At 48.4% G+C, this 12249-nt stretch overlaps 1 protein-coding gene across 1 annotated transcript in view; it reads left to right on the forward strand.

The window, feature by feature from the left end:
* Igf2r (insulin like growth factor 2 receptor) overlaps positions 1 to 12249 on the forward strand; it is a 93270-nt gene that overhangs the window by 54567 nt on the left and 26454 nt on the right. The window contains 4 exon segments of the mRNA XM_040758167.1: positions 1369 to 1470; positions 3521 to 3622; positions 5134 to 5326; positions 11667 to 11831. Coding sequence (XP_040614101.1) covers positions 1369 to 1470; positions 3521 to 3622; positions 5134 to 5326; positions 11667 to 11831 — 562 coding nt within the window.

The raw sequence follows: 12249 nt of genomic DNA on the forward strand, positions 1-12249 counted from the left end.
TTATGTTGGCTTCAAACTCAGCTGGGATTAAAGGCGTGTGCCACCATTCTCTGGCCCAGTTGCTTTTTAGCAAGAGTTTAGTGTTATGTGTGTTTAGTGTTATGTGTGTGTGTGTTTTTTTTCCCTGATGGTTTGTTTTTGTTTTTAAACTATCAGTCAGGTGAGTCCTGAGTTTGACTTGTTGACAGGAATTGGATGTTCCTGGATTCTGCTGGGGCCCAGCCCAGTGCATGCAAGGCCTGGTGACCAGGTACCCCACATATAGGAAATTTGTTCTTTGTTCAGATCTCTGGCTGGGCCTGGGCCTGTGGTCCCTGAAGTCAGTGTCCATCCATGGGCTGCAGACACACTGCCTTGGCCTACACGATCCTGGTCATAAAGGTTGACAGATGTTGCTGGTTTCATTTCCAGCTACTCCTGGCAGCCTGTGTCCTGGGTGTGTGGGACCCTGTCATAGACTAGTAATTTTCCCTTTTGTTGTCATTTGGATAATGTCATTTAGTTCCAGAAAAGTCTTTCAGACTCTTAGTTTTCCAAATACTTTCACACAGTGCCTGATCTGGGCATGCTAGTGGGCCTGGTGTACAGTATGGGCCCAGGCAAGACTACTGAAGGGGGTAAGAGGACGTCAGGTTCACAGAATGTACCACAGGTTAAAGCCTGGGTATTTCTTAACCGTGGGGAGCCAGATCACCTCTGCTTTGCTCTGAGGAAGGAGAGTGTGGGTGGGCTTACAGGCAGAGAGTGTGGGCATGTGGGCTGAGATCAGTTATACATTTGCAGTGCGGTTCTCCAGGTAGAGAGTGCGGGCATGTGGGGTGTGGGCTGAGATCAGTTACACATTTGCAGTGCAGTTCTACAGGTAGCCTCCCACTGACTAATGAGTGAGCCACTGCCTGTGGTAGAGGTAGCACTCAAGAAGGAAATGTGGCTCTCGTGGAGGGGACTTCTCATTGAAAGCCACAGTTGTGAGCCAGTAATAGGCAGATTGGCACATCTGTGTAACCAGGACTCAGCCACACGTGATGTGTGCCCTACCTAGAAGTTCTCCTTGGGCCCCTTCTCGTTGCTTCTCAGCCCTTACGCTGACACACAGCCAGTTTTGCCTTATTCCATCTGCTGCCTACAACCGTGTGTAGGCTTTCTGTTGCTTCGACTCTGGGTGTACAGGTTTGGATTCAAGCTGTCTGGATCTCCGTTTTCCCATTTGTTGCTGCCATGAACTCGCGTGTGCTAATATTCAGGCATGCGAGACAACCTCTCTTACAGGGTCATGAGAGTGATGGGCTATAGGGAGGAAATGTGTATGAAGTGCTGTCCCACTATGTTGAAGTCCTGTTGATTTCTCTCTGCCCTGTGACCTTCCAGAACACCCACCCCATATTCACTTACAACTGGGAATGTGTGGTTAGTTTCCTGTGGAACACAGAGGCTGCCTGCCCTATCCAGACGATCACAGACACAGACCAGGTATGTGTGCTGTATCTTGCCCAGCTCAGGTGGCTTTGCATTGCCTCCAACCCACGTTGTGATTCACACGTCACCGCCCTCTGCACCCTCCCTCCCATTGGCACCCAGATCTCCAGGACCTCCAGCTTTACTGCAGCCCTTCCTCCCTCCCTCTCCCTCTCCCTCTCCCTCTCCCTCTCCCTCTCCGTCTCCGTCTCCGTCTCCGTCTCCCTCTCCCTCTCCCTCTCCCTCTCCCTCTTCCCTCCCTCTCCCTCTCCCTCTCTCTCCCTCTCCCTCTCTCTCTCCCTCTCCCTCTCCCTCTCCCTCTTCCCCCCCCTCCCTCTCCCTCTCTCTCCGTCTTCCTCTTTTGGTTTTCTGAGACAAGGTTTCTCCATACAGTCCTGGCTGTCCTGGAACTCACTCTGTAGACCAGTCTGGCTTTGAACTCACAGAGATCCGCCTGCCTCTACCTCCCAAGTGCTGGGATTAAAGGCGTGTGCCACCACTGCCCAGCTCATCACAACCCTCTTATCCCTTCCCTGTGCCAGTGCATCTAGTGGGCTCTCCATCACTGGCAGGGGTCTGATGAGTTCCCATTACTCCACTCCAGAACATTTCAGTATCTGATACAGTGAAACCCATGAAGTCTGTTGCCTTACCCACAGAATGGAGCCTAGTGCTTCGTGTGATCTCATCCACAGGAAAGCCCACGTGTCTGCTGTGACCTTGCCTATTGGGAGGAACCCAGTGCTCCACGGATCTTAGCACACGTGTCTGCACACAGGGTGGAGCTCAGTGATCCCTGGACCTCCCCAACAGAATAAAGCCCTAGCTCTTTGTGCCCAGCATCTCTCCTTCTCGCTGCCCTTGTCCTGTGCAGTGCAGCAGTCCACTGCTCTCCCTCTCACTGCTCCTGTCCTGTGCAGTGCAGCAGTACACTGCTCTCCCTCTCAATGCTCCTGTCCTGTGCAGTGCAGCAGTACACTGCTCTCCCTCTCACTGCTCCTGTCCTGTGCAGTGCAGCAGTACACTGCTCTCCTCCCTCACTGCTCCTGTCCTGTGCAGTGCAGCAGTACACTGCTCTCCCTCTCACTGTTCCTGTCCTGTGCAGTGCAGCAGTCCACTGCTCTCCCTCTCACTGCTCCTGTCCTGTGCAGTGCAGCAGTCCACTGCTCTCCCTCTCACTGCTCCTGTCCTGTGCAGTGCAGCAGTACACTGCTCTCCCTCTCAATGCTGCTGTCCTGTGCAGTGCAGCAGTACACTGCTCTCCCTCTCACTGCTCCTGTCCTGTGCAGTGCAGCAGTACACTGCTCTCCCTCTCACTGCTCCTGTCCTGTGCAGTGCAGCAGTACACTGCTCTCCTTCCTCACTGCTCCTGTCCTGTGCAGTGCAGCAGTCCACTGCTCTCCCTCTCAATGCTGCTGTCCTGTGCAGTGCAGCAGTACACTGCTCTCCCTCTTGTTGCCCTCCTGGGCTGCTGCGGTATTTGTTTTTATGGCACCGTGTGTGCATTCAGTATGGTAGGACATGTTTCCCTCCCCACCCTTGTGATTTCTTACCAGACTGCAGAGTCTGGCAGCACACACCTGGACTGATAGACTCAACAATGACCTCAGCTCAGGGCCTGCAGTCATCCCAGGCACCCTGTTCATGGTCAGGGCTCTGACTGGTCGCCTCGACTAGCAGTGGACGTTGCTGGACGTGGGAGGCTGAGGGCACACTTAGAAGAAGGGAGGGAATTGTTCGTGACTTATCCCACTTAGACTCCCATAGGCGCATTCATGGCAATGAGAGAGAATTCTTTAGTTTTACTTGTGTTTTGCCTACCTTAGGGTTAATAGCGATCTCACTTGGGTATTGTAGTAGCTTAACATCCATGGGGTGAGCTCCATTCTTCTGCACACACATCCCACAAGGGGCTGTGCATGAACACACTGTTGCTCCATAGTGATTTAAAGTGAGTGGCAAGAGCGACTTCAAGTGCAGATGTGGGTTTCTGGAGGGCCTGCATGTTCGTTCTGTTCCTGTAGTTGGTCTCAATGTATTTCTCTCCCTTTCTTGTTTTGGATAGGCTTGCTCTATAAGAGACCCCAACAGTGGATTTGTGTTTAATCTTAGCCCACTCAACAGATCTCAAGGATACGTGGTCCCCGGCATTGGAAAGAATTTTGTGGTAAGAGTGACGCAGCACATTTCTAGTTTGCTTTAAATAAGGCGAGTGGCACTCAAGCAGCTGCATCCTTAGTGCTTGTCCAGGCAGAAAGAATCTCAGGCTGGGGGTGGGTGAGGAGGTAGCATCATCACCATGGTCCTGATACAGTTAGACGGGAGCAGTTTCCAGTCCTCGCTTGCTGTGTGTCCACAAGTTCTTGAGAAGCAGCAGCAGAGTGACAATTAGGTCCTTGTTAAAAATGTAGCTTCCTGGCTCCATCGCAGGCCCCCTGACTGAGTTCTGTGGTGGGCATGGGGTTTGCTTCAGGACGCCCATCATATGATTTTGGTGCTCACTGAACCCTGTAGAAGGGAGGCTGCCGGAGGGCTGTGTTCTAGACTCTTCCTCTATAGGCTGTTCTGAGGATGCCTAGAGCCATGATACATCGTTTAAACTGCTCAAGAGTGAAAGCTCCTAAAACGTTTGCTCTAAGTTCTTCTGGCAGTCCTCTTCGGAAGAGTAGAGTAGCTCTGGGAACAGGAAGGTGACATGAGAATGCTCTGTAGTAGTTTAATGCGCAGGGGTTTCTGACAACTGTCCCTAGCTGGAAAACCAGGCAGGATTTGTCCTGTAGGCTCTGCCGTCTTCCCCACTCTCCTGCATGTTTCCACAGGGCTCTCTGCGTTCCGTGGTCAGATAAGAAACATGGACGGGTCTCAGTGTTAGCTCCAGCATAGCCTGCTTTTTGGCTGCTGCAGAGTGTGTGGTTGTGCCAGTTGGTACATTGATTAGAGTTCCAATAGAACCTGTATTAGTATGAGAGGCAGGTGCGGAACCACACAGAGGCTGTGCTCTTTAAGAGAGATGACCATGAGCTACATAAAGAATGCACCAGAAGCAAACCGGCGAGGCCCAGCCTCATGCATGTGTGTTGTTGTGGCTCTTGGTTACAGATCCGTGGGTAACACAAGTAGAAGTGTAGCTGCCTGGAAGTGTCCCTGACCTCAGGCTGCAGTAGAGCCTCCTGTCTGCTGGGACCACCACTGCCCACACGCCAGTTACTTGGCATCACAGCCAGGGTTATAGACTGCTGCCCTTTACTATCGAGCCCCGTCCCCCGTCCTGGGTTTAGCTGCCCTGTGCATTTGGTGACGTTTCTCCCAGAGCTACAGAAATATTGATTAGCATCTTTGTTTTCAGTTACGACTCAACTGTATATGCTTTCCCCGTGTCATTAAAGTCACTATAAAATGGTTCGTATCCCTCTCTAATATATAGCTCAAATTACTTGCAGTAATTACATTTACAGATAGTGCTGTATAAAAAGACCATAAAGCACTGTGCAATAAACTTTAGAGGAATTTGTGTAGGTTTTGTTATTTGGACTTGGGGTTTTGCTTTCTGGGACCTAGCTGCCCCAAACTTGATAAACTGACTAGTGATAACCAGTGGTACATTGGGTTCTAGGGTTCTTGTCTGTGGTGAGTCTTGGAATCTAAATGGGTAATTTTTTCCCCCTGTTTGGCTTCCAGTTCAATATCTGTGGTCCAATGCCTGACTGCGGAACGATCGCGGGAAATCCAGCCTTTGGCTGTGAGGCAGGAACCCAGACAGAACTGGAGAACCTGAAACCAGAAAGGCCAGTCGGAATGGAGAAGAGCCTGCAGTTATCTACTGAGGGCTTCCTCACTCTGACCTACAGAGGGTCTTCTCCCTCAGACAAAGGTGAGTGTGGCTTGTGGTTTTGTAATGAGCAGATTCATGTCCTGCCGAGTCTGTGCCCTGACTCCTCTGTTGGCATTCTCTCTCCTAGAGTGTTTGCCAACTTCCTCTCTTAGGGGACACTTGTACACACATATTTCCCACCTCTTCTTTTTAATCGTGCACCCCAGTTCTTCAGAGGTGGGGCATTAACTGCATATCTTTAGGTACTGAAGAAGTGATGAGTGAGGATCATAAATTACTCATTTTTCTAAGTTGGTCCTTTTCTCCTGTGTCCTCTCTTGGGCACTGTGGTTTCTTGGGTGACAGTCTGGGTTTGTTAAGCTTGTTAACACTTACTTGTCACTGTCTTTTGTTAGTTGAGTACAGGGTCAATTCTGAGTCCTCCATAGTTACAGCCACGTGTCAGTGCATGGCTGTGGAAGGCGATGTGTACCAGCACCTGGTTAAGATGCAGCATGTCTGCTGTATGGTCACTCCTGCCAGTCCTGTTAGTCATCTCTGTCTCTGGTGTCCTCGTGAGACAGGCTCTTGCTGGGTGGCCTTGGCTTTCCTGGCACTGACTATGTAAAGTAGGCTGTCCTCAAACTCAGATCTACTTGCGTCTACCTTGCTAGGATCAAAGGCCTGGGTCACCACACCTGGCCTAGCCTCCTTTTGTGCTTAATTGCTGCTCGGTTGTACATTTGCAGTACTGGAAGGCAGAAAAGTCTTTGGCCTTGGACAGAGCCTGTGGTCCATGAGGGAGAGCATCAGAGTGAGATCCAAGGGTCTTGGGTTCTGTTCTTGGCTCTGCCACCTGTTGAGTGTCTGTTTTAGGGATGAAGAGAGGGGCCCCAAGGGTGTGATTGCTTCCCAGGCTGTTAACCCTCTGAGCCCACACCAGTGCCTCTCCATCCCTGGAATCTGAGTGGACTGAGGTGATGGCCTGTGTGCTGGGTCGTTGAACACACAGCAGCCGTCTTAGTGGGCACCAGGAAGGAGTGGAGTATGCCATCCTAGATTATTTGCACTGAAGACTGTAGTCCTGTCCTCTTACTTTTTTCTATGTCACCTCTCAAGTTAATAGATGTTGGGGCAACAACTTATGTCTCTATGACCAATTGTGTGCCAGCATCAGAACTCCAGATCATAAGGCACAAAATCTGAACAGAGCAATAATGGGCTACAGGATCGAATCAGCAATAAGAAGTTTCTGGAAAATAGGAGGCGAGGACCAGATTGCTTCACCCTGAACATTACCGAACTGTGAAAACTTTAAAGCTACTTCAGTGACGGGGGACACTGTGCTGCCCACTGTACCAGGCCAGCACCCAAGTATGAACAAATGATGACTGTAACAAAGCCAGAGGGGCCGTAACAGAAGAACTACAGACAGTATCCGCAGTGAACATAGATGCAGACACTTTCTTTTTTCTCCCATTTTTCAAATTTTTTTGATTTCATTTTACATTCCAAGCACACTTCTCCCTCCCACCCCTCTCCCCCAGCCCACCCCCAGTCCACTCCTCCTCAGGGTGAGGGCTCCCATGAGGGGTCAACACAGCCTGGCACAGTAGGCTGTGGCAGGGCCAGGCCCCTCTCCCATGCATTGAGACTAAGCATGGCGTCCCATCTCAGGGAGTGGGCTCCAACAAGATAGCTCAAGTACCGGATTATCTCGTGGTCCTGCTCCTGAGCATGGCGTCTTACCCTAAAGAATGGGCTCCAATAAGCTAGCTCATGTGTCAGGTTTGTATCATGATCCTACTGCCGGGGGCCCCTCTGATAGTCCAAGCTTCAACTGTCTCCCAGTTCAATCCCATGGAGTCTCCACAGTTTTCTTTGGAGCTGTGGATTGTAGTCTGGTTATCCTTTGCTTTACGTTTAATATCCACTTATGAGTGAGTACATACCGTGTTTGTCTTTACCTCACTCACGATGTTTTTTCTAGTTTCATCCATTTGCCTGAAAATTTCAAGAGGTCTTTTTTTTTTTAAACCGAGTACTACTCTATTGTGTAAATGCACCATATTTTCCTTATCCATTCTTCGGTGAAGGGCATCTAGGCTGTTTCTAGGTTCTGGCTAGACATTTCCAACAGCATAATAGCAAGTCAGATCTGGCAACAATGTATTTATCACAATTCAAGCCTAGCCCATCACAGTGCACATTTGAGAACTGTGATACATTGTTAGCTAAAAGTGCAGGACGATGTATGGCAAAGCTCAGCATATCTCCATGATTAAAACAAAACAAAACAAAACAAACAAAACCCAAAAGTAGAAATACAGGCGGGAATGCATGACCTACACCATATGGAACAGGGAAAACGCGGATAGTCCCTCCTAAAATCAGGAGTTAAGACGGATGGTCCAGGTAACACTACCCAGTATTGACGTTCAGTTACACCTGTCAGATCTGAGGTCGCTGTTCACATGGGGAGACTATTTATATAGGGACAGCTTCAGCTGGCATTGAGGAGTGGACCCGGGACCTGGTAAGGCTGCGTTGCTGGAGATGCTATACAGCTTGCAGGAAGCTCTATCAAAGAACCTTCCTTCTGCCAGCAATTGTTACTGTTTCTATCACCCCAGATAGGGCTGTGTGAGGCTTGTAACTTAGTTATGAGTTTTGAGCGCCTCCACCCACCCTTTCCAGTAGGAAAATGTTTCATCTAGGAAGAAATAGCCAGACTATAGGAACCAGGAAGCAGTTTTATTCATAAGCAACACAAAATAAAATGACAAAACCATACCTGGGAATAAATTTAGCCAAGCAAGTGCCTGGCCTCTCCAGTGAAAGTTGTGACCCCTGATGAAAGATTGAAGACACACAAGTGAGAAGACACCACACATTCATGGCTTGGGAGGAGAAATGCCAAAACCCACCATTCTACCCAGTGATCCACAGATTCAGGGTGATTTTTTTAAAAATCAGAATTCCGGTGTTTCTAACAAATGAAAAGGGGCTGGAGAGAGCCCAGTGGTTCAAGAGTAACGGCTGTTCTAGAAAGAGACCTGACTTTAGCTCCCAGCTAAAATCACACAACAGCGTGTGATTCTAATTCCGAGGGATCTGACGTCCTCTATGGGCACTTGCATTCATGTGGTGCATAGATGTAAGCAATCAGGTGGGCACTCACATTAAAAGGAGAATGGGCTGGATCACAAAACCCTGAATAACCAAAGTTGTCAATGCAGGAGGCATGACAGATCCTGCATCAGAATAGCGCAGGGCCAGGACATAATTGTGCATACAGAGTAGTGGTGCAGAGAGCCCACCATAAAGCCACATGTTTATGGTCAACTGAGTTTTCACTGAGACAGCCTGAGCATATACATTAGAGAAACCAGGCAGTCTCCTTCGTATACGAAGAAAGAGTCTGGGCCCCAGTCGTAAATGAGTCAAAAACTTCAGTGTCAGATTTGAAACATAAACCTAATAGGAAAAAATGGGGGAGATACTTCAGAGCACAGGTCTAGGCAAAGATTTTTTGGTGGGGGGAATAAAATCCTAAAATTCAGGCAACAAAGGAAAATTCTATAAATCCATTACATCAGGCTTAAAGATTTTTATGCAACAAGGTCAGTTAATAGAGCGAGGGGAGACCGGGCGGTGGTGGCGCACGCCTTTAATCCCAGCACTGGGGAGGCAGAGGCAGGCGGATCTCTGTGAGTTCGAGGCTGGGCTGGACCGATAGCCTCCAAAACAATACAGAGAAACCCTGTCTCGAAAAAACCAAAAAAAAAAAAAAAAAAAAAAAAAGAGCGAGGGGAGCCAGTTGAGTGGAAGGGAACCCTTGCAATCACTTCTACAATGGCCTTCAGAATATACAAGCAACCAAGCAGTAAAAATCAATTTGATTAAAAACAGTCGAGGATCAGAATAGGACATTGAAATGTTAATAAGTATGGGGGGGGGAGAAGAAATGCAAATCAAAAGGTATAGTGATAGATTGATCAACCAGGACTGCTATGCATGTCAGAAAAGCAAGGGATGTGTGGATTAGTCCAGCTGTTAGGGAAACCGTATGGACATTGGTAAGAAGCTACACATAGAGCACCACACGTGGTTTCAATGCCCAGCGTTTGGTAGGTGAAGAGGGGAGGATTGCAAGTCTGAGGCCAGCCTGGAATACATGTAGTAAGATCTTGTTTTGAAAATCCAATACCTTGAGCCAGTGAGAGGGCTGGCTCAGTTAGTTAGATAATTAGCTGTCAGATGCTGTGTATCTAATGACCTGCGTTTGACCCCGGATGCCATGAGGTTATCCTTTGCCCTTCCTGTGTGCATGATGACAGGTGTACACAGCTACACATACACTCAAATAATAAAGACTCGAGCAAAAATCAAGAAAAATAGTTATGTAGAAGCAGTGTCTGTGTCATCTAGCAGTCCCACTGTGGTTTATATATATGTACCCAGGGGCATTGAACTCAGCACATCAGAAAGTGGTACTTGGATTTATTGCAGCCTTTTCCACAACAGCTCATGTATGGAATCAACTTGTGTTTTCCTGGAAAGATGGGTGGAGATGTACATATACATGATGGGTATACAGTGGACTATTACTAAAAACAGGTGAAAAATCTCTCATTTCAAGCAGTTTGCATGGCGCTAGCAATCCTGTTAGTGAAGTAAGTTGCCACAGGTGAATCCAGCCGTTCTCACCTGTGTGTGGAAGCTGTGGTAAACACTTGTTCTTGAAGCACAGAGTAGAGTTGTAGTTGTCAGAGTCTGGGTAGGAAGGTGTGGACAGAGTTTGATTAGCAGGTTAGGAGGAATGTTCTCTGTAGCACAGAGGGTGGTTAGAGTCGACAGCACCAACTGTAATTCTAAGTAGCTAATAGAGAAGAGTGCTGGTGTCCCTCACACAGGAACCGTTGAGGAGACGGTGAAGTGCTCTGTTTGCTCTGATCTGATGACTGCCTGCCGCATACTTGGATTGAAATGCCACTGTGTATCCAGCGAATGTGTAGTTAATGTGTGGCAGTTAGAAGTAAAAATAAATTTAAAGCTAGTTGAGACTGTTTCGAATAAGCTTTGGAGTGCATGGCCTGGAAGGAGTTCTACCAGAGAAGGAAGTGGACTGGAGATGGCGTGGACCAATGGCTAGAGTTACAGAGGATCATTATAGTTGGCTAAGGAATTAGAGTGTCTGGCTATGCGTGCTACTTTGCGGGTGGTGAGGCCAGCCTTCAGTGCCATCCACGTGGGTGTTTTGAAGGACTGTGTGAGCACAGAATTTTCCAGTGAGCACAGCTTCAGGGTGCCTGGCATAAAGGGCTCTTGGAATCCTTTTACTTAGTAGAAGGGGCTAGTGCTGGAGCCTGGACAGTTTTCTGGGAGGGAGACTCAGGTGGGCAAGTATGGAGGGTTTGCGGGTTCTCCTCTTCAGAGCAGGAAGGCTCTGAAAGCTGTTAGGATGTAGCCTGTTTCTCCTTAGTATCCACGAAGCCATGGCATGGCTCGTTTGGTAGTTATTTCACTCTCCAGTTTACAATAATATTGGTTAATCGTTTTTCTGTCATGTCCTTTGCAGGCTTGGATTGTGAAAATATTATTCCTGACCTAGCTGTATTAGGACTGGGGACATCTCGTGACTACTGTGAGACTCTAGGCCTGGGTTAACGCTGTGGGTTCAGTCCACTTACTTGTGCTGCCTTAGTTTCGTTCTTGCCTCGTTAACCACGTAGAGTGGAGGTGGTGGTGCTCCCGGACACTGAAGTGAGCTTTGTGGGGACTTGGTACATTGGTTGATGGCTCTGGAAGGCTAGAATGAGACCCCCACCTGCCTTGCCGGAGCAGCTACCCTGGTTTTTACAGAAGAGCCTGCACTCAGTGCAGCAGTGATGTTCTTAAAATGTTTGATTAGATGAGTTCTTTCCCAGCTAGAGTATTCCTGTGGCTCCATGTTCCGCCTAGAATAGAAGTGGCGAGCTCCGGGCGAGCCCCTTGCTTTGCCTGGTCTTGTTCTCTGATTTTGCACAATGCAGGACTGCTGTGGTGTCTCTTATGGTAGCCCTCGTATGTGAACTCACTCAGGGTGGCCTTCTGCTCCTTCGTCTTGCAGGGGAGAGGTAGGTATATAGGGTTTGCTGGAAAAAAATCAGGAGGTCAGAGTTGCTTGTCTTCTTATGGATTGATAGCTGATGTGACATGTGAACACTTTCTGGTCCCCTGTCCTAAGTCCGTTGTGTCAGTCAGTATTGCTGGGAGCATGTCTTTGCTCTGTTTGGATCAGACCCCTTGTCAGCTGGCTGCCCTGCTATGTGGTCCCAGGGGTGGCTTTAGGTCTCCTGCTGCCCTCGTTGTCCTGAGTCTGAGATGCCTGCTGAATCACGGCTCTTTTCTTCTGCAGGCACAGCATTCATCATCCGTTTCATTTGCAACGATGACATCTACCCAGGAACCGCCAAATTTCTGCATCAGGACATCGACTCTACACGAGGGATACGGAACACTTTCTTTGAGTTTGAAACTGCATTGGCTTGTGTTCCTTCTCGAGTAGATTGCCAAGTAACTGGTGAGGTCTAGGAATTAGCAAGCTGGGTTTGACAAAAAAAAAAAAAAAAAAAAAAAAAAAAAAAAAAGAGAGAGATAGAGAGAGAGAAAAAACATAATAGAGAGAGAGAGAGAGAGAGAGAGAGAGAGAGAGAGAGATATAGAGAGAGAGAGAGAGAGAGAGAGAGAGAGAGAGAGAGAGAGAGAGAGAGTTCAGAGAGAGAGAGAGAGAGATAGAGAGAGAGAGAGAGAGAGAGAGAGAGAGAGACGAGAGCAGAGAGAGAGAGAGATAGATAGAGAGAGAGAGAGAGAGAGAGAGAGAGAGAGAGAGAGAGAGAGAGAGAGAGAGAGAGAGAGAGAGAGAGACTATATTATCTGTGTCTACATGATTGAATGCAAGATAACCATTTGTAAATAGGGCCTGTGTGCTTTGCTTCATA

Source organism: Mesocricetus auratus, unplaced genomic scaffold (genome assembly GCF_017639785.1).
Source record: "Mesocricetus auratus isolate SY011 unplaced genomic scaffold, BCM_Maur_2.0 Super-Scaffold_100018, whole genome shotgun sequence".
In the NCBI taxonomy this organism is placed as follows: Eukaryota; Metazoa; Chordata; class Mammalia; order Rodentia; family Cricetidae; genus Mesocricetus; species Mesocricetus auratus.